General features: G+C 37.6%; 1 protein-coding gene across 1 annotated transcript in view; it reads right to left on the reverse strand.

Moving 5' to 3' along the window:
- The window catches only part of COL3A1 (collagen, type III, alpha 1), a 53123-nt gene that overhangs the window by 13461 nt on the left and 21231 nt on the right, over positions 1 to 18431 (reverse strand). The window contains exons 5-31 of the mRNA XM_009334979.1: positions 16001 to 16072; positions 12685 to 12750; positions 12086 to 12139; positions 11814 to 11867; positions 11015 to 11068; positions 10805 to 10858; positions 10298 to 10351; positions 9751 to 9795; positions 9486 to 9539; positions 8472 to 8516; positions 7688 to 7741; positions 7090 to 7188; positions 6924 to 6968; positions 6705 to 6803; positions 5909 to 5962; positions 5667 to 5774; positions 4402 to 4455; positions 4179 to 4277; positions 3030 to 3083; positions 2577 to 2675; positions 2368 to 2421; positions 2181 to 2234; positions 1575 to 1628; positions 1147 to 1200; positions 897 to 941; positions 707 to 805; positions 451 to 612 (exon numbers count right to left, since the gene is read on the reverse strand). Coding sequence (XP_009333254.1) covers positions 451 to 612; positions 707 to 805; positions 897 to 941; positions 1147 to 1200; positions 1575 to 1628; positions 2181 to 2234; positions 2368 to 2421; positions 2577 to 2675; positions 3030 to 3083; positions 4179 to 4277; positions 4402 to 4455; positions 5667 to 5774; positions 5909 to 5962; positions 6705 to 6803; positions 6924 to 6968; positions 7090 to 7188; positions 7688 to 7741; positions 8472 to 8516; positions 9486 to 9539; positions 9751 to 9795; positions 10298 to 10351; positions 10805 to 10858; positions 11015 to 11068; positions 11814 to 11867; positions 12086 to 12139; positions 12685 to 12750; positions 16001 to 16072 — 1839 coding nt within the window. The remainder of the gene's footprint in view (positions 1 to 450; positions 613 to 706; positions 806 to 896; positions 942 to 1146; positions 1201 to 1574; positions 1629 to 2180; positions 2235 to 2367; positions 2422 to 2576; positions 2676 to 3029; positions 3084 to 4178; positions 4278 to 4401; positions 4456 to 5666; positions 5775 to 5908; positions 5963 to 6704; positions 6804 to 6923; positions 6969 to 7089; positions 7189 to 7687; positions 7742 to 8471; positions 8517 to 9485; positions 9540 to 9750; positions 9796 to 10297; positions 10352 to 10804; positions 10859 to 11014; positions 11069 to 11813; positions 11868 to 12085; positions 12140 to 12684; positions 12751 to 16000; positions 16073 to 18431) is intronic.

Consider the following 18431-nt stretch of genomic DNA (forward strand, 5'->3'; position numbering starts at 1 on the left):
GGGGGGAAGAAGAATTAAAACATTACTGAGGAGAGGATCTCATACTGAGGGTATCTCAATAACCGGATTTCCTTATTGCGATCATAAAAATCTAAAATTGGGGATGACATTCTGCCCAGTATTCAGCATCAGATTTTTTTTCAGATGGAAAAAAAACCACCCCAAATTGATTCAAAATGGAGTCTATGCCAAAATGTTTGCCCATGGTATGGACTATTCTCATTGTTTATTAGCTTCATTAGAACTGTTTTGACAGATCCCTCCCCCAAGAGATCTAGCACAGCAAAATATCTAGCATATATTAAACGAGGTGAAAAATCCTGTATTTTTTAACATATAGGACCCATATCACACTGCTAAATCAACAATACTGCTACACAGTCAGTACCTCTGAAATCAGGCCAAAAGTGAAAATGTGAACAAACCCAGTGCCTTGTGGGAAGCTAACACTGAGTTAGCATAAAATTGGCAGAGCGTGCGTGTGGATGTGTATGGGTGTGTTACCTTATCGCCTTTTGGTCCAGGACTTCCAGAAGCTCCTCTTTCTCCTGGCATTCCCTGTAAGCCAGGCAGCCCTGTGCCTCCAGAGGCACCAGGGGGTCCAGGAGGGCCCTAAAGAGTAACAGATATTGAGAAAAGATTAAAAAAAAGAATATGAACCTGAATGACGCACATAATAGCAGGAAGCAAGCAAGTCTGTGGGTACCTTGGCACCTTCTGAGCCAGCAGGACCTGGCCCACCTCTTGCTCCAGGAGGTCCTGGAGGACCCTGTGCACCACGTTCACCTGGGATACCATTTTCACCCTGTGGCAAAGAAATGTGTTATTCTTTGTTGTCAGGCTCATAGTTTGTTAATTCCTTAGTATAATTATAGAACCATTGCTGTATGATTTACCTTAGGGCCTGGGAATCCGGGTCCTCCAATATCACCTTTTGGCCCCTGTTTATGAGAAAATAAATGCAAGTTATCCATGCGTTTTACTTAGTAAATCTGCATTGTGGTGGGCACTGTTTTGCGTATTATCCCTTAAAGCAGACTGCTCTGCTCTGCAGGGTGCTGATAGCTGTCTCACTTTGGAAAGGTAATCTAGGAAGAGCTTTTCATATATTTTTCATTGTTTTAAAATAAAGGAACTACTACTTACTGGTTCTCCAGGCTTTCCATTCTCTCCAGCTGGTCCTGGTCCACCAGGCAATCCCTATATGAAGGAACAGTATTATAATCTCTGTTACATAGATAAATTACACATTTTCTTATCTAGCAAATTTTTTTGACATGAAGATGTGTACCCAACTCCTTCCAATCCTTTACAAAGTAGGAGGTGCTAATTTGATAGCTAGAGGTTTTATGTACATAATCTACTGAGCTAGCCATGTGGTTTGCAATTATGAAATACTAAGCAATAACTTCTGTCAAGTGGTTGATCTGTCTTACTTCAAAATACGATGACATGTACCCTAATGAAAATGTTTAGAAGCCTCCTGGTTTGGTTTGGTGTTTTTTTTTTTTTCCAGCGGGGTGTGTGGGTGTTAGTCTGTTAAAAAGACTCAGAAACCAATAAACACACAGCACCTGGAGGCCGGGTGGACCTGCTGGTCCTGGTTCTCCTCTCTCCCCAGAAGCACCCTAGAATCAAACAAAAGAGAAAAAAAAAAAAAAAGAGAAGAAATTGTCTGAGAACATTTCAACATATAAACACCTCTGCACCACCTCTAATCTATGCCTCTTTATCATGATCTGATGATGACATTGCACAATCCCAAAGACTAATGTATTTTGGTGTTCTGGTGTTTGCTCTTTTCACTCCAACCGTTAGATGTAATTCAGCAGACACATTTATACTTGATAGTAGTCTGAAATGCTAGCTCTGATAAATGTTAAAGGGAGCAATAATATGCTTCAGTTTGAAAAGGTGGTAGATCCTCAAGAGCTCTAAATTGAATTTTCATTTCAACCTAATCCAGCTATACCCAACTCAGGTTTCTCCTAACAAGGTTTTGAGTATTAATTTATTAAAATAATGGCAAAGAAGAGCTCTTTTATTTGTCTTCATAAAAGGAGATTTCTTTATATCATCAAAAATATTTTCCTTCCCCTAAATCCACAGTCCCTATCTGTAGATGCCAGACCACCTTGGCAATAACTGATAATTGCCTCTTATGGGACTACCACACTTACAGTAGGTCCAGGAGGACCCGGGAGGCCAACATCACCATTCTTCCCAGCAATACCCTATACAAAGACAAAATTAGGTTATGGTTATGGGTTGATATAATTTTTATAAGACTCGCCAAATTATTATTAATTAATAATATGTCATTATTTAATTAATTATATTATTAAACAAAATGTTAATGAAACTTACAGGTGTTCCAGGTGGTCCACCAGGGCCTCTTTCTCCATTCTTACCTGGTGCACCCTTACAAAAGAGAAAAATCACATTTAAAATACCTGTTCTGGTCAGTATACAGTAACTTAAAGCTGCAGCACCAGCTAGCCCCGCTATGGAGCAACTTATTTTAACATTTGACTGGTCAAGCGTAAGCACAGGAGAAGTGGAGAAATCCCGCTCACCTCATTGCCCTTAGGACCAGGGAAACCCATTACACCTGGTTGACCACGTGGGCCTGCAGGGCCAGGTGGACCAGAACGACCAGATTCACCCTGGTTGCCCTGGAATAAGCAAAAAAGGAAATGAAGACATGGTATCTGTTAGGTGAAATAAATGAATATCCATGACTCATTAAATAGTGAGTCAAGGTGAGATAAGGCTAGAGACAGTCATTCAAAACTTACTATGTGTTTTTCACCTAAGCTTCTGTATACTCTGTATTTTAAATAGTATTAATCAACAAGATTTACAGAATGTTATTACAACAAGACAGCATATAAAGTGCTCTGGTAATTAAAACAACAAAAAAAGAGACAATTAATTTGACTATGATAACAACCTGTCATGTAGATATTGTGGGATGAGGGTAAGGTCAGTAGGAGGACTAGTAAAAAGTATTTGCACAGTGTACATACCGGAGGGCCAGGTTTCCCATCGCTTCCAGGGCTTCCTGGAATTCCGGGCAAACCCTACAATTGAAGAAAAAAAAGTGTTAATCTTCAGTTTAAAATGTGTAGTATTATGTTGGAATACATAAATATAAATATATAAAAATACATTTTAAAATACTTGCTTGGTTTTAACCGCTTTAATAAAGATTAAAACTCCTCCCATTCCCCTCCTCCCATTAAGGGGAAAAATTGGAGCAAGCTAACAAATTCTTTGATTAGGAGTTTATCATTTTCTCTGAGATTCATTGTATTTAATCAAGGCATCAGGCATTAATCAACATGCAGAAAAAATGTATTCTTTCATTATTTGGGAAGAAAACTAATTTCAGATGGTAAAAATCAAGGAATGAAACAATTTTCACTATGTCCCTGTACTTAAAAGCAGCACAATTTATAACGTATTTTTAGTTAACTTGTTTTAAATTTTTAAATATTATTTTTGTTATATTTTAAATAATTCATTTTCATTTCCAATAAAATCTTGTTTAACTCCCAGAAGCCTGCAGTAAGGCTGACTGTAGAATTTCAGTGTACTTGTCAGCAGTTGCTAATTCTTCGTATAGCTCACAGAATGTTATTACATTCTGTACATATTACACAATAGGTTATCTCTGAAAATCTTCTTGATATGTACTATGAAATCCGGACCGACGGCTTATTTGCATTAATTGCAAATAAGCAATAAATATAATAAATTAAATACTTAAGTATTCAAATATATGAATTAAAGTATGTTAATTATTTAAATTTTAAATTTAGGTTTATTTAAATACAAAACCTCAAATATCTATTAAATATAACTAACATAATACAATTTATAATAAATTATAAAATCTGCTAAAATGTAAATACACAATACAGAAAATAATCCAATGCTAATTCACACTAAAGCTATATCTCATGATAGTGCATGGTATACTTTGGGGACTGGGGAGCATGTTCAGCTTCATATAAGCTTCCTCATTCACTTGTGCCAGATGTTCTCAGAACACTCCCTGTCTCTGCATGGTTATCTATTACACTGTGAACTAATTGGACTTCTCTGTTGTATCAGCTCAGATGAGGCATCTCTAATAGAGTTTATCTCATTTTCTTGGAGATGTCCTGCCTTACTCTCATTCCGGGAAGACCTGGGCCTCCATCTTGTCCACGCTCTCCTGCAGGTCCACTTGGGCCAGGAGGACCTGGGCTACCACGTTCACCTGCAGGACCCTAAAAAAGAGATGTTGAAATTCACAGCAAGGAAATCGGCATCATATTGAATCTGAAATTGTTCATTCAAATCCACGTAGATTCCACAGAAGTTTGGTGGTTTTTTTTTAAGGAAGACTCATACCTTTTCACCTGGAAGTCCATTGCTACCGGGTAAGCCACGGAAACCAGGGGAGCCCTGCCAAATAAAAGAACAAAATATGGATCATAGGCAATATGACTTAGGTAATGGCAACTGTTTTTTCTAAACTATTTATCCTTAGACATATTATTACAAAAATTAATGAAAGAAATACATGGAAATGACATTCCACTGTGGCAAGTCTACAGAACTACTTTTTCTTCGGATATAACCCTCCTGTTGAAATCATAGCCAGTCCTCCACTTTTTTTTTTAAACCAGCCCTGCATTAGTTACTTTACTCATGAATTTTCTAAATTCGTATCAAAAATAAAACAACACATTGAACAATTATTTTCTTCTAATTTGATACTGAAAAGAACTCTATTGTATTATTTCAATATTTATATTTACTACTATCTTCATTGCTTAAAAGAAATTTGGATTATAAAATTTAGTTTGCTGCCCCATTTATATATTTAATATTATTAATGTGCTCACTGTGCATCTTTGGTTTCCTCATAGCTTCACCAAACACTACAATCAATTATTAAATTAGGAATTATAAATAGATCAGTACAATTTCCTTTGATTCAGATGGGAACACAAATCTAAAATTTGTAGGGGTGTTGCTATTTATTTTGTTGAATAAATCAATTCAAGAATTCGTTTGTAAGAATGCTCTTTGGAAAGTTATTGAATCTACTAGCTAAAAAACCCGTGGCAAAGAAGATTTTACAACATAGAAGACATCCTGACAATACCGTTGTTATTGACATTATTGACCTTTAAGTTCTATTGACAATACAGATGCTGACATAAAGACATATCCTGAATGTAGAAGAATTTGCATTAATTTAACTTTCCAGAGCTGAAATTTTGTGATTGTTCATTTTTGTTAACTGAGAAGTAATTTTGAAATTTGTATAATTTTTTTTTTCCCCAATCCGTGTGTAGTTCTCATAGTTTATGGTTGCTTTTCAGCACAAAGCTTTCGATACAGCTTCCAGATATACAAGATCACTGCTTCTTCAGTATAAAAAAAAAAAAAGAAATTAATTTATTTCAGACCCAGGTAGATCCAAGCGCTGCAATTCAGATGAGGAACTAGATAAGAATTCTCCCCCGTTTTGTAATCCAGTTTCACATCTGAAATTTGCTGAGAACAGATATGGAGCCAAATTTCTCCTCAAAGTATTTTGAACACCAGATTTTGTTGTCTCCTTATTAACTCAAAATGTACCTAGAGTGCATGGTACAGCAGCTTACCCTTTCTCCGGGTGTACCAGGTACGCCATTCTGGCCGGGTTCACCATTTGCACCTCTTTTGCCTTCCTCACCAGGAGGTCCAGGAGCACCTGGGGTGCCATTTTCACCCTGGCAACAACAAAAAAAAGCCCACCAGTGAAGTCAGAAGTCTCCAAAAGAAAACCCTGGTTTTTGTATAGGGAATGATTCAGAGTTCAGACTTCCTTGGAAGAAGTCTCTGAATGCATTTTAAAATCACTTACACGCTCGCCTTTTGGGCCTGGATCTCCCTTTGCACCATTCTTACCAGGTTCTCCCTAAACAGGAGAAAATCCCATTAAAATTATGGATTGCAACAGGGTATTATTCTAGAAATAGACGTGATATCTTTCAAATTATTGACTCATTTTTATTATTTTACATTCTGCAAATGAATTAGCAGACATTAGTTGAACCCGGATGTGAAATGCATGGGGATCCTTAAAAATCCCGTAAAGGAAAGAAGTGATACAATCTTAAACACCACTGAGTAAAATTTTATGGTTTTGAGCTATTTCAGACATCATTGTGACTCTTACTTGAAGTCCTTAAGTGTTTCTTTGAGAAAGAACTACGTGTGGTATAAGGCTGTCAGGAAAGAGGGTACTGGGGTAAATGAACATATAAGAAAAGGTACAACTCACTAGGTGGAGTGGACTGTAGACTCAGCCCACAGGAATTTGAACAGGTGAAATTAGGATTTTAAAATAACAGATTTTGTCTAATGTAGCCATTTTAGACAAGCTATTTTTCTGTTGTGTGTTTCTGATTTGATAGATAACTTAGGAAAGCAAATAAATATTATCATATTTATGTATATTTTTATATATAGCAATATAAAAAGTAATGTGTGAAAGAGAAATATACATTTGTAAAGATAATTGCCTATTGTTATTATAAAATAATTTATTAGACCATCTCAAGTGAATAGGACAAATGCAGTGTGTTTTTTTAATGGTATCAGAACTACTTCGGTCATATTTGTTTGTACAACCAGAGTAATGAATATTAGTAGCTCACCGGAGTGCCTTTTGCTCCAGGATTTCCACTTGTACCCGGAGAACCAGGAAGACCGCGGCCTCCTGGCAGACCAGGAGCACCGGGAATACCAGAAGGTCCCTGTAGAGAGTGAAGAGCAGACGGGGATGAAGAGCATGGCATTGTTGGACTCTGCCCAGTCCAAACACAGACTCTCACCAACACAGTGCAGCAAAAGACAGTGATATGAAAAGTACCCACCATTTCACCCTTGTTGCCAGGGCTTCCAGCTCTTCCAGGAGGGCCCTGAAAAAAAAATTTATAAATAACTGATGCTGCTAACCTAGGACTAAACCAAAGGACATGTAGGGCTTTGTGAAGAGCAGGTGGCACAACACTTCTCAGTTCCCATGTGGTATTTACGTACCTGAGGCCCGGGTGGCCCAGCATGACCCTGAGGACCAGGTTCCCCTCTCTCTCCAGGACTACCACTAGAACCAGCAGGACCAGGAGGACCAGCTTCACCCTACAGAAAAACAGTAAAAGGGGAAAATGAATGCATTTTAGTCTTGTCTCCAGGGCAATGAGTATTAGCTTCATGGCTTCGTCCTCTGCTGTGGCATCTTTGTGTGACTCGGGAAGAAGGTTACCACCATCATAACCTGAGTGCAAGAGCCAAATCAGCATGGCGACCCCATTGCTGAGGCACAAGGTACCAATGCCCTCCAGCCAGCACATGCTGCACAGCTCCCCTGTTGTGGGAAGTTCACCTGAGCCCCTCCCATAATGCAACCTAAAGCATTGGGTCTACCACTCAATGGTGTTACGGGATGGGTATTCGTGAAGGTAATGAGGGTAGGGTTTGTCTCACGCTGCATAGGAAAACACATCAGTTCTAGGCTTGCAAACACTGTAATAGCAGCCAGAAAAAGGAGGACTCATAAAATAAGGATGTATAGTGACATAAGCTGGCTAACTAGAGAAAGGACCAAATCCTATATTAGCATGCATCTTTAGCTGAATACCTTAAAACCTGGAGAGCCTGGAAATCCTGCAGTTCCAGGGGGACCTGGGGGACCCTTAAAAGTGAAAGAAATACTATTAATACCAGAGGTAAAAGCCATATGGAATTAATCTTAAGTCAAAAAAGGCCTGATTATGAGATTTTTCTCTGAGTAAGGAAACGCCTGGCAAAATAGCAAATATAAATCATGCTGTAGAAGAGGAAGTTTGGCTAGTCCTAAAATATCACACCTACATCTTAGTTACCCTGATTTTTACTTGTTCAGCTAAATTTCTGTGTTTTAAATTTAAAAAAAATGAAAGTTATCATTAAAGAGATGAAGTTATAAAAATTGTTTTAAACATGTTTTAATTATAAAAAAAGGTGTAGGAGAAAAAGAAGCCAATATAGCTGTAACACATACAAGTGGACATGCTCAGGTTTCTAGGCAGGTGGAAAAGAAAAACTTTTGCCCCCCTCAGACAGCTAAATAATGTATTTGATAAGACCATTCAAAATTTGATCTGCACTGAGATCAGCAATTCCATCCATCTATATGTTCTCTGAGAACAGTCTGGTTTTGGATTTATGCATTTTCTGATTTACAGTGTTAAAGCTTTCCTATTTCACTGTATGCTTCAAGTATCTTAACCAACACAGTTATGAAATATAATTCAATAAAATGCTCATTCTTAAACCAGTGCACCCCCAGTCTTCGGTTTGCCAGCACTGTGGAACATCAGCTAGAAATAACTAGACTTGAGCAACACAAATACTTAAAGTCAAATATCTCTAAGTCTTCTTACAGGTGGACCTGCTGCTCCTGGAGATCCGTCTTTGCCATGGGTACCCTACGGAAAGAAGAGAGGTGTTGGGTACAGAGCACTACCCTGGACACAGAACCCACATGCTTTAATGCCCATGACTCACGGACCATCTTTTTGTGTCTGTACATTCCCACTTAGTTGACCAAGACCCAAGGATTCCTCAACTGTGAAATTCTAAAATAATAATTAACTAAATATTATTGAAGTCACTTTATGTGACTTGTACTGTAACAATGAGACAGCAAGATGCAAAAATGTACTCTCAGATTTCCTAAGGAAGTAACAGTTACGAAGCATCATCTGTGTGGCCAGTGCTTAAGGTTAAATAAGATTGCAATAGATGTTGTATATTTCAAAGTAACAGTTAGTTCTAAGTCACAAGACTAAAATTTCACTCCAAAAACCTAGCAAAGAGTGGCATGATTTAAATCCTGTTGCCTATCTTGTAGACATGTTAGACCAGCTCTGCTGCTCAGGTTATGTAGTGTTTGTATGAACAAGTCAGTTATTATACTTTAGCTGTGCTTTGTTGATTGTGTTGGGCGCTATGAACTACAACTTCCTTCAGAGCAAAGAATATACACCCTAATCTTGGTCAAAGAGTAATTTTACCTTTTTCCTGCAAGTTAATTCTGAGATAGCATTTTTCCCTCTCTTTGCCTTCTGCTGCTGCCCTTTGCTTCCACTCCTCCTCCCTATTCCTTTTGGCTGAACCTGAGCTTATGCTGAAACACTGAACTCTCCCTCAACATGTAATCTATTTATTGAAAAAGGAAATAGAGAATAAGATGTGAAAATGTTGTGAGTTAGAAGTGTTACGTCTTTAATTGGGGACTGAAAAGTTTTCATGTATGATTTTACCGATGCTATACAGTTTTCTAATCCTTTGCATTACAACTGTTTTAAGGTAAATCTGTGAAGCAGGGAATTCTCAACATATTGAAACAAAGTATGTGTTGCTTCTGGATAAGGGCAACAGCTGCAATTACTTACGGGGCCGCCAGGATTCCCAGGTCTTCCTCTTTCACCAGCTGGACCTCTTGGTCCCTAGAAAACATAAGAAAACGAGTCTATTAAGTGGCTTCCAAAATAATATGGCCAAGCAAAAAGACATTGCTCTTATTTGCATATCTCAGTATTGTTCAATGCATGCGGTGGAGTAATTAAAGTTAAAAGAAAGATGAGTAACTAACTCATCTTGACAGTGGGAAATGCCACTGTCACTTCAATTTAAATAGTACAGGTAACACATATTTACCGGTTGGCCCGGTGATCCATTTGCTCCAGGAAGACCAGTTTCACCCTGTTATGTAAAGAAAACACCAAATAATGACAGAATGAACTTTGGTGAGAAAATTTTTTGGTTTATTCAAGGAGAAGAGACATAGAAATGAGACAGCCCAATTTGTTGCCCCTTTCTGTGTGATGCTCAGCGTCCTCAGCGTGAACTGAGGTCTGTGAGGTCTGAGAAGTCTAAACAAATGCCAGAACAAAATATTTGAACAGAAAAAAAAAAAATCAGGAAGACTTGGTCCTTTAATATTATGCAATAAACTCAGATGATCCAGGCACGTCCTTTCATTCTGGAATCTCATCTTTGTTACGGCTGGAAAATCGTGACATGATGTGGTTCAGAAAGTCTAACTCCTTTGGAATGATTCTCATTCTTTTCATGGAGATATTCAATGAATTTCTTTAATGTTTAATGGATTTTTATAATTGCATAACATGCAAAGCATAGCTATATAACAAATGATGGAGGATATTACTCTACCTATTACAAAGATGATGCTATAGTTTTTTACCTTTGGTCCAGGAGCACCACTGTCACCTTTGGAACCATCTTTTCCATCAAAACCCTGTGGGAAAGGAAAACCGTATCTGTGAATAGTATTCCTTTTGCGTTCTGGAAAACTTGATTCTTCTTGGCAAAATATTAAGCTTCAAGGCAAACTCATATAAAGGGGCACATTATTGATAATGAGTGCTATCATCTATTGGAACACTTTTTGAAAGAAAATTCTGAATTCTCCATCTCTCCATGGCCATTAGTCAAGAGAGGATGCTTTTCTGGAAAGCATGCTTCAGCCCAGCACTTGGGATGGAGCTCTACAATTGAGGAAACAAGACAAAATTTAACAGTCTTTGTTACGGAAGGACAGATTACATTGTCCAGAAATTGATCTTTAACTCAGTCTCTTTAGCTGGGAATTGATGACTGAAAGAGCACAACAGTGCAACACCATAATGCATAAACACAGTGCATAAACACTTCAAGTAGAGTAACAGACTCAGCTATACTCAATACTTACTCGTTGACCTTTCATCCCAGGCATCCCAGGCATCCCAGGGTGTCCCTTGTGACCCTAAACACACATATATAGAAAGATGAATAAATCCCATACTTAATGTATGAAGGGCACAAGCCAATGTTTATTGTGTATCATGTTCACTTGACTAACTTAAAATGGGAAAACAAAACCTTTGATTGGAAGACCATTGTTATTGGGGCTTTTCCATACCGGTAATCCAGGTATTCCACGGTCTCCGTTTCTGCCTGGTCTTCCTGGTTCTCCCTATTGAAAGAAAGTAAATTTTTTTGATTGCTTTGCTATTGCTTCAGTTACTGGCAAAGAACTAGTCCTAGTAGATGAAGGCAAGTCAGAATAAGCAGGTGAAACTTCCACCAAATACAATGGGGAAAATTATAGCAGGGTGATGGTTCAGTATATGTCTGCCTTCTGAAAAACCGTTGCCAGAATTTATAAACTCAATTTTTAATAAGATTTCAGTTAATATCTAATTTATTTCAAGCCAACTTTTAGGAAGAGGTGATCACAGAAAACTTATTTTTCATGGTGAAACACTCAAAATGGACAAAAACTTTAGCTGATTGTCTCACCTTGTACTATACCTATTCAGGACTCCCAGGTGTGACATAAAAGATGGTTTTAACAGCCTTAACTCTCAAAGCAAGACTCGAAGGGAGCAGACAACTACCACTTCTGTCTGCTCTTCTTTATAACTGCTTATTTATTTTGCACCAGATCAAAAGAGGGTATTTCATGCTTAGGTTTTCTTTTTTTTTTTTTTAATTGTGTCAATCAAATTGCCTGCTAAAATTGAAACTTTTTTGGAATGGACATTTATACCTAATATAAGCCAAATCTAGTTTCTTACAGTCATGTTGTCAAACTGAGAAATAGGGAGAGGTTAAAAATTCTTAAATGCAATGGTATCAATGTGCTCTGCTATCTTACAATTTAATGAACTTTCTTTCTTCCCATTTATTAATCTCTGGATGAATAATACTGAACTTACATCTTTTCCTGGTGGACCAACTGGGCCTATCATTCCAACAGGACCTTGAGGTCCCTGTAGAAAAATAATTAATATTAATTATAATAATAAATATTAAGTATCTTTCAAATAAAAAATGCATTAGGTGTCATAAAATACTTGTACATTTGACATACATGATAGTAAACAGACAGGATGCACTGTAAAATTTCAATCCATTCCAGTGATGACACAGATTCAAGCTTGTGAGATCATGCCTTTAACATATATAGTGATAGGTAATGTATACGTACAGGAGGGCCAGGTTGTCCTGGTTCTCCGGGGGAACCTTGGTATCCAGCAGAGCCCTATAATGCAGCAAAAACCCAGTTAAGATGAGAACAGTTACATGAATCATTCCAAATGACGAAAGGGGAAATTAGCAGAACCAAGCAGTATACACCTCCATGAAAACAGAATTAAAACTACTCCTCTAAAAGGAGATGTACATCAAAAAACTCAGACCCTTTGTGTGTTCACGGAATGTATACTAGGATTCCCACTTTCCTTTATCTTCTGTAAGATTTTTGTATGAATAAACATTTGGGAATGTTGACAGAGGATGGATGATAGGCAGTGACGTGTCTTAAGACAACCTTAGTTGACACCCCACAGAACTGCAGAAAGCGCAGGGGAACACACGGACTTAAGTAAGCACAGTATATAGCACTCAGCCATTAAGTCTTGGTGGTATGTAGATGGTACAGCCCAATTAATAGAAGATGACATTTATCCATAAAATTCTTCAGCATAGATTTAATCTGTTGAAAATGTATCTAATATTTACGACAGGGAAAATGAGAGGCTCATATAAAAGAATGAGATGATAATGAAAAGATTAATTTTTACTTACAGGGGGACCTGCATGACCAGGTGGGCCAGGGGGGCCACTGGGGCCAGGGGGTCCTGGAAAGCCAGTCTATAGTGTAGATTAAAAAATAGTATATTACATTAATGGAATATAGCTATAAAGCTTAACGTAGTTGCAAGAGTCACCAATAACTGTGAAATAATTTTTTACATATTAGCACAGAGAAAAATTCACAGTGACATGCACTTGACGCAGTAAAAAAGACAAAACAGTATATATACACATTGTTAAAAACATTGTCCAGTACCTACAGTACCTTCAGAAAAGGTTTCTCTTTGCAGCCTTAGCTAACATACTCCACAAGATATTTGCAAAGCTGTAATTTTTGATTTTGAGTCACTATTCCACTTCTCTAGACTCCCAGAAGGATGCTCGCAGCTTAGCTTTTCAGCTACCTAAACTGGCGGGATAGATAACTGGAACTCTTAATTTGTTAAACAGAATAAATGAGCTTCAGCTTTTCTGCCACATAACTGAGGTTTATTAACCTAACCCTACATCTTCAGTGGTGGAGCCAAAGTGTACTGATAAACTTGCTTGCTAGTCTGTTGATGCCAGATTTTGCTTCCTAAAACTAATTTTAAAATTTCTCACCCGCATTCAGGAGCTATATTACATATACATATACATATACAACCCATTAGAAGAACTTTGTATGATAAACTCTGTTTATGACCCTAGACTTCTTAGGACTTACAGGTATACTGAATTAAGGCCATATTTTTGTTACTTGTTATTAAGGAAAACATTTTCACCACTGAAATATTTTCTGAACTTTAACAGTACTAAGCCATAAAAAATAAATGATGTCTGGACTAACCAAAGGACTCGGAGGATGAAATCTCAATATACGTATGTTTTAATTCAAATCAGTAATACCATTCCTTATTTTAATTGATAAAAAGGGAGTAAAATATTATTAAGGAAATTCTCCATTTGGGAAGAGTGTTAATATTTCTACTTTCTGCAGCAACAACCACAAAAGCATTTGATACTGCAAAACAGAAAACATTTGAAAATTAGCACAGTGGTTTACTGCAGCTATATGTGGTTCCTTAAAAAAAGCCTTTGTTAAATTGAGCTCTTCATGGATTTGATACAGCCAAAACAATTGAAGTATATGAATTACATGAGAATCACTGTGTGCTGCAGTACTGGCTGTATATTCCATAGCTTAATGTGTTTCATGGGATATTGTCACGTGGTGTCAGAATAGGTCATGTATTATAGATGTTACAGGAACATAATTTTGGTAATACAAGATTAAGAGTATAGCTATACTATACTGGTATACGTAGTATAGTATACTACTATACTGTACATATACTATGTTAATATTAGTTCACAGATTGTCTTTTGTCTAAAAAAGAGAATAATTCTATTATTTGCTATTTTCTAAGACAAGAAGTACACCAAGTGGCAGAGCAGTTAGTGTCTGGGTAAATCGGCTTGCCTTCAACCTGTGAATGCAACGAGCAGTCCCTCACTGTTAATTGTTAGAACTCATTTGGTACAAAATAAGTTTGGACTTAGCATGAATTGGAACCATCAACTCATCAATTGCAATCAATCAATTAGACTTATGGCTATAGACATTTTTTTTCAAGGTGCACACTGAGGAGATAAACTGATAGTTAGGTATGGCATTTGCTTGCTGCCAGCATCTCCAGACTGTGAACAAATGAGCAGATTTTAGTTAGAATACGTGCACTGGTGGAAAGAGACAAAGGCAGTGTGTGGAGATTATATGAGCCAGTAAAGAGAAACTGAGAGGTAAAGTACAAAATCAGTCTACAAGCAGTGGAAAACCACTGGAAAGACAGTAGTGGAGAGATGTGTGACTGAGGAAATACCAGGCATGGTAACCACCCATGGACAAATGTTGGTGCTATAGTTGGCATTTTTCATTCTATTACTCTTCCAAATTATTTCAGTTTGGATATTTATTTAAATTGAACGTTTAAGTTGAAAATTGCTAAATTAAATTTATAAATTAATAAATAAATTAATCTATGTAATGTTAGTGATTGAGAAACATTATTTAGTTCTAGCGAGTTTAGTCAGATCTGCTTGTAACTGCTCTGTTACTGGCTTTGCAGTCATGCATTGTGTGATGCACTATAAGAGAACATATGACCTGAAAGCATACAGACAATTCTGGCTGAAGACATTCTAGGGTGCCCAATTAATTAATTTTTTTTTAACCCAAATCCAGGGATCAGAGCACAAGAAATCACTAAGCACCTCAGGCAAAAATGCCAAAATAGAGAGGAGTAAGCATGTTTATTAACTGAAAGGTATCTTGGTTATCTGCCTGGTTCAGCACATCCCATATTAAGACACCAAGTAGCAAAATGTAGATGATGTGATAAACTATGGGTAAAAACTGTGAGGAGCTGAATATGAGTAAATGAATAAACAAATACAAAACCAGATGGCTGAAGGTGACCAATGCATGGATGATCATATTAGCAAATGAACGAGGTAGAAATAAACAGATTAAAATAAAGGTGAGGAAATAATGAACTATATTTCAGGAAAAACAGCTGTCATGATTAGTAAAATTTATTTCACAAGATGATCTGATGGAACTCTGAGAAATAACACATTTGCTTGGAACTGCCTTGAAATGTTACAACACATGATACCCAAACCTTGTTACGCAGCATTGGACTGAAAATAATGCTTATGCTCGATGAAGCAGCAGCCAATTTCAAATAGTCACAATTCACCACATCCTTTACATAGCAGATTGCCTGAATCAAGAACACTCCATGTCATCGGTGGTGAATATCTCTAAATCCCACGGCCTAAAAGGAAAATCATGAGGTGCAACATTCAAATTTATTTTATACGGGAAGCATAGCTCATGCATAACTCTTTTAGGCAATCCAAATCTCACTAAAAAAAAACGTGAAAAGCTTGGGCCAGGCCTAGCAGGCAGATACAGCATCCTTAATACACAGTCTGAATAGCTGTGGGTAAAAAAATGATAATCATAAAAAGAAAAACGGAAAAGCTTTTGAATGCTTCTGGGATGAAAAAAGGATTATAAGAGGGGTTTGCTCACTGGTTATCAGGCAAATTTGAGTTGTGGAAAAGTAAACAAATGTGGAGTATCATATTGCCAAGCAAACTGCTGCCTTACATCGCATTCCACTTGCAGGTAACAATTAAATTAAAACTTATCTTGTTAAATTAAAATCAGGATACATACACATCCAAGGTATAATCTATGAGCAGAAAATTTGTTCTTTAAAAAAAAAGAAAGGACAGAAAAAAGGCTGTATCATCTTACAATGGGCTGTGGGTAACCAATACCAGCTGAACCGGCCTTCACATCATAGGAGTCATACTGTGGAGAAAAACTCTGTAAAAGAAATAGAGAAAAACAGAAAGAAAAAAAAAAAGAAAAAAAAAGAAAAAAAAAAGATGATTGCTACAAATCAAATAAGTTTTTTCTTACATTGGTATGGCAAATGTATGGAAATAACTCATTTGTATCTATTGAATAGTACTTGTTTGACATAGAGCTGCTGTATTTCTAAATCATCCATAAGAGAAACCCAGCCAATATCTTTCTTTTGTGGTCATGGTAACGTTAGCTCCCTATGCTGTGTGCACCCAGTTTTCCTCTTGACAGCTGGGCCTCAGCTGAGCCAAAAAATTACCTTTCTCTCTCCTCTTCTCATTCTTGTTTGACTCCTTTTAAGCTTTCCCCCCCATTGCCTTTATCAGCCTCTTTTCTGTTGGCCTTAGTTTGTCACTCAAGGAAGTTAATGAAATATTTCCTGTTGCATTAAAGAATGCAACAGTTTAACAGTTTATTATTAGTCTCCTCATTTCTTTTAGCTGTGACTAATGAATGTCTCATTTCAGAGTATTTTGTAGCAAAAAAATCTTTTACCTAGGTATAAGTCTGTCCTCCCCTGAATTACAAATAATTTTTTTTTACCCCATGCATGGGAACTTATGCATCTCAGAAAACTGAGTGTTACATTTTTTTCCTAATGCCATTTAACATCTCTCCCTTTCTCCCTTCCCGTTCACTATGTCACTCCAAATAATTAAAATACAACCACCACTTTTGAGCCCAAGCAGCCAAGCCTCAATGCTTTTGAAAATTTATCTTGAAACAAGTGGAAGCTCAGTCCAAGGCATGGACTGAAAACACGTCCTGTGGGCCTTTCTGAGAGCAGATAGCATCTTTGACACACCCATTTACATAAAATGCTGTTTAAAAAAAAGAAAACTATAAATTCTACAGTCAGTTTTTCAAGGAATTCCCATGTAAGCCTCTTAATTGGCATATGTTGATTTTATTATGCATTTGTTAGCAAACTTAATTGAATAATATGGCATTAATGCAGTTTATGCATTAATGGCACATAGGTGGTTGAGCAGGAAAGGTTGAATACATGCAGTGTTCTGCCTGGTAACCCAAACCACTGTGGACCCAGCTCCTTCACTGACCAGGTACAAGACGACTCCTGTGCTACTGATACCAACCCTCTCGTCAGGATTCAACAGCACATCTTTGATACAGCATTGGATGGGTGACTAATTCAGCCTATCATCCTCTCCTGTGTCTGCATCTGCCAACCCAAACCCAGTAGCTCTCTTGGTATGTTATTGTGATGTCCACTGAGACTGCTTAACCGATCCATGGGTACCTCTCCCAGAAGCTCAGTCCTTCAGATGCAATCCCTTTCAGAATTAAATAAAACCAAGACATCTTTCCTCAGTTTTTGGCTTATCTGGGAGTGGGAAGCATACATGGAAGCTATAAAGAGTGGCCTACATTCAAAAGTAGCAATTGTTTTAACATATGATTTTTAACAGTTTTGTGCTAAAACAATCCCATCTTGGAAAGCTAGGCTTGCTCGATTGCATGGAAGACAATGTCATCTCTTAACAAAGCGCTAGCTGTGGCTCAGCTGCCTTAACAAATCCAACTGCACAGAAACTTTAGTTAAAATTAGCACTCTTGCTGAGACTGCCCAACTCTTCAGAAAAGAATTCAACATTCAGTGGGCCAGAAATAAAGAGGGAACATGACAGATAGTACTTAGATGGCACTTCCCTGCAAGCAGAGGACTTGTGTTTCGGTTTAATCTCCTGGGAATATTTCTTTATTAGATAAAATATAGGAAAGCAAGAGAGTTCCCTAACCATTAAGCTTGAGGGGACATACTTCCTCCCGCACACTTTCTTTCTGGTTAGATTATTTCTGAGTCACTGTCCTGGTTTCGGCTGGGATAGAGTTAATTTTCTTCCCAGTAACTGGTACAGTGCTGTGTTTTGGATTTAGGAGGAGAATAATGTTGATAACACACCGATGTTTTAGTTGTTGCTAAGTAGTGCTTACGCTAGTCAAGGACTTTTCAGCTTCCCATGCTCTACCGACTGAGAAGGCTGGAGGTGCACAAGAAGCTGGGAGGGGGCACAGCCAGGACAGCTGACCCCAACTGACCAAAGGGATATTCCATACCATGTGGCGTCATGCTCAGCATATAAACTGGGGGGAGTTAGCCTGGGGGCGGTGACCGCTGCTCAGGAACTGGCTGGGCATCAGTCAGCGGGTGGTGAGCAATTACATTGTGCATCACTTATTTTCTATATTCTTTTATCATTATTATTATTATTTTCCCTTCCTTTTCTGTCCTATTAAACTATCTTTATCTCAACTCACAAATACATTTTTTTTTTTTCTTTCCCGATTCTCTCCC

The sequence above is a fragment of the Pygoscelis adeliae genome, unplaced genomic scaffold (genome assembly GCF_000699105.1).
Source record: "Pygoscelis adeliae isolate BGI_AS28 unplaced genomic scaffold, ASM69910v1 Scaffold212, whole genome shotgun sequence".
Lineage (NCBI taxonomy): Eukaryota > Metazoa > Chordata > Aves > Sphenisciformes > Spheniscidae > Pygoscelis > Pygoscelis adeliae.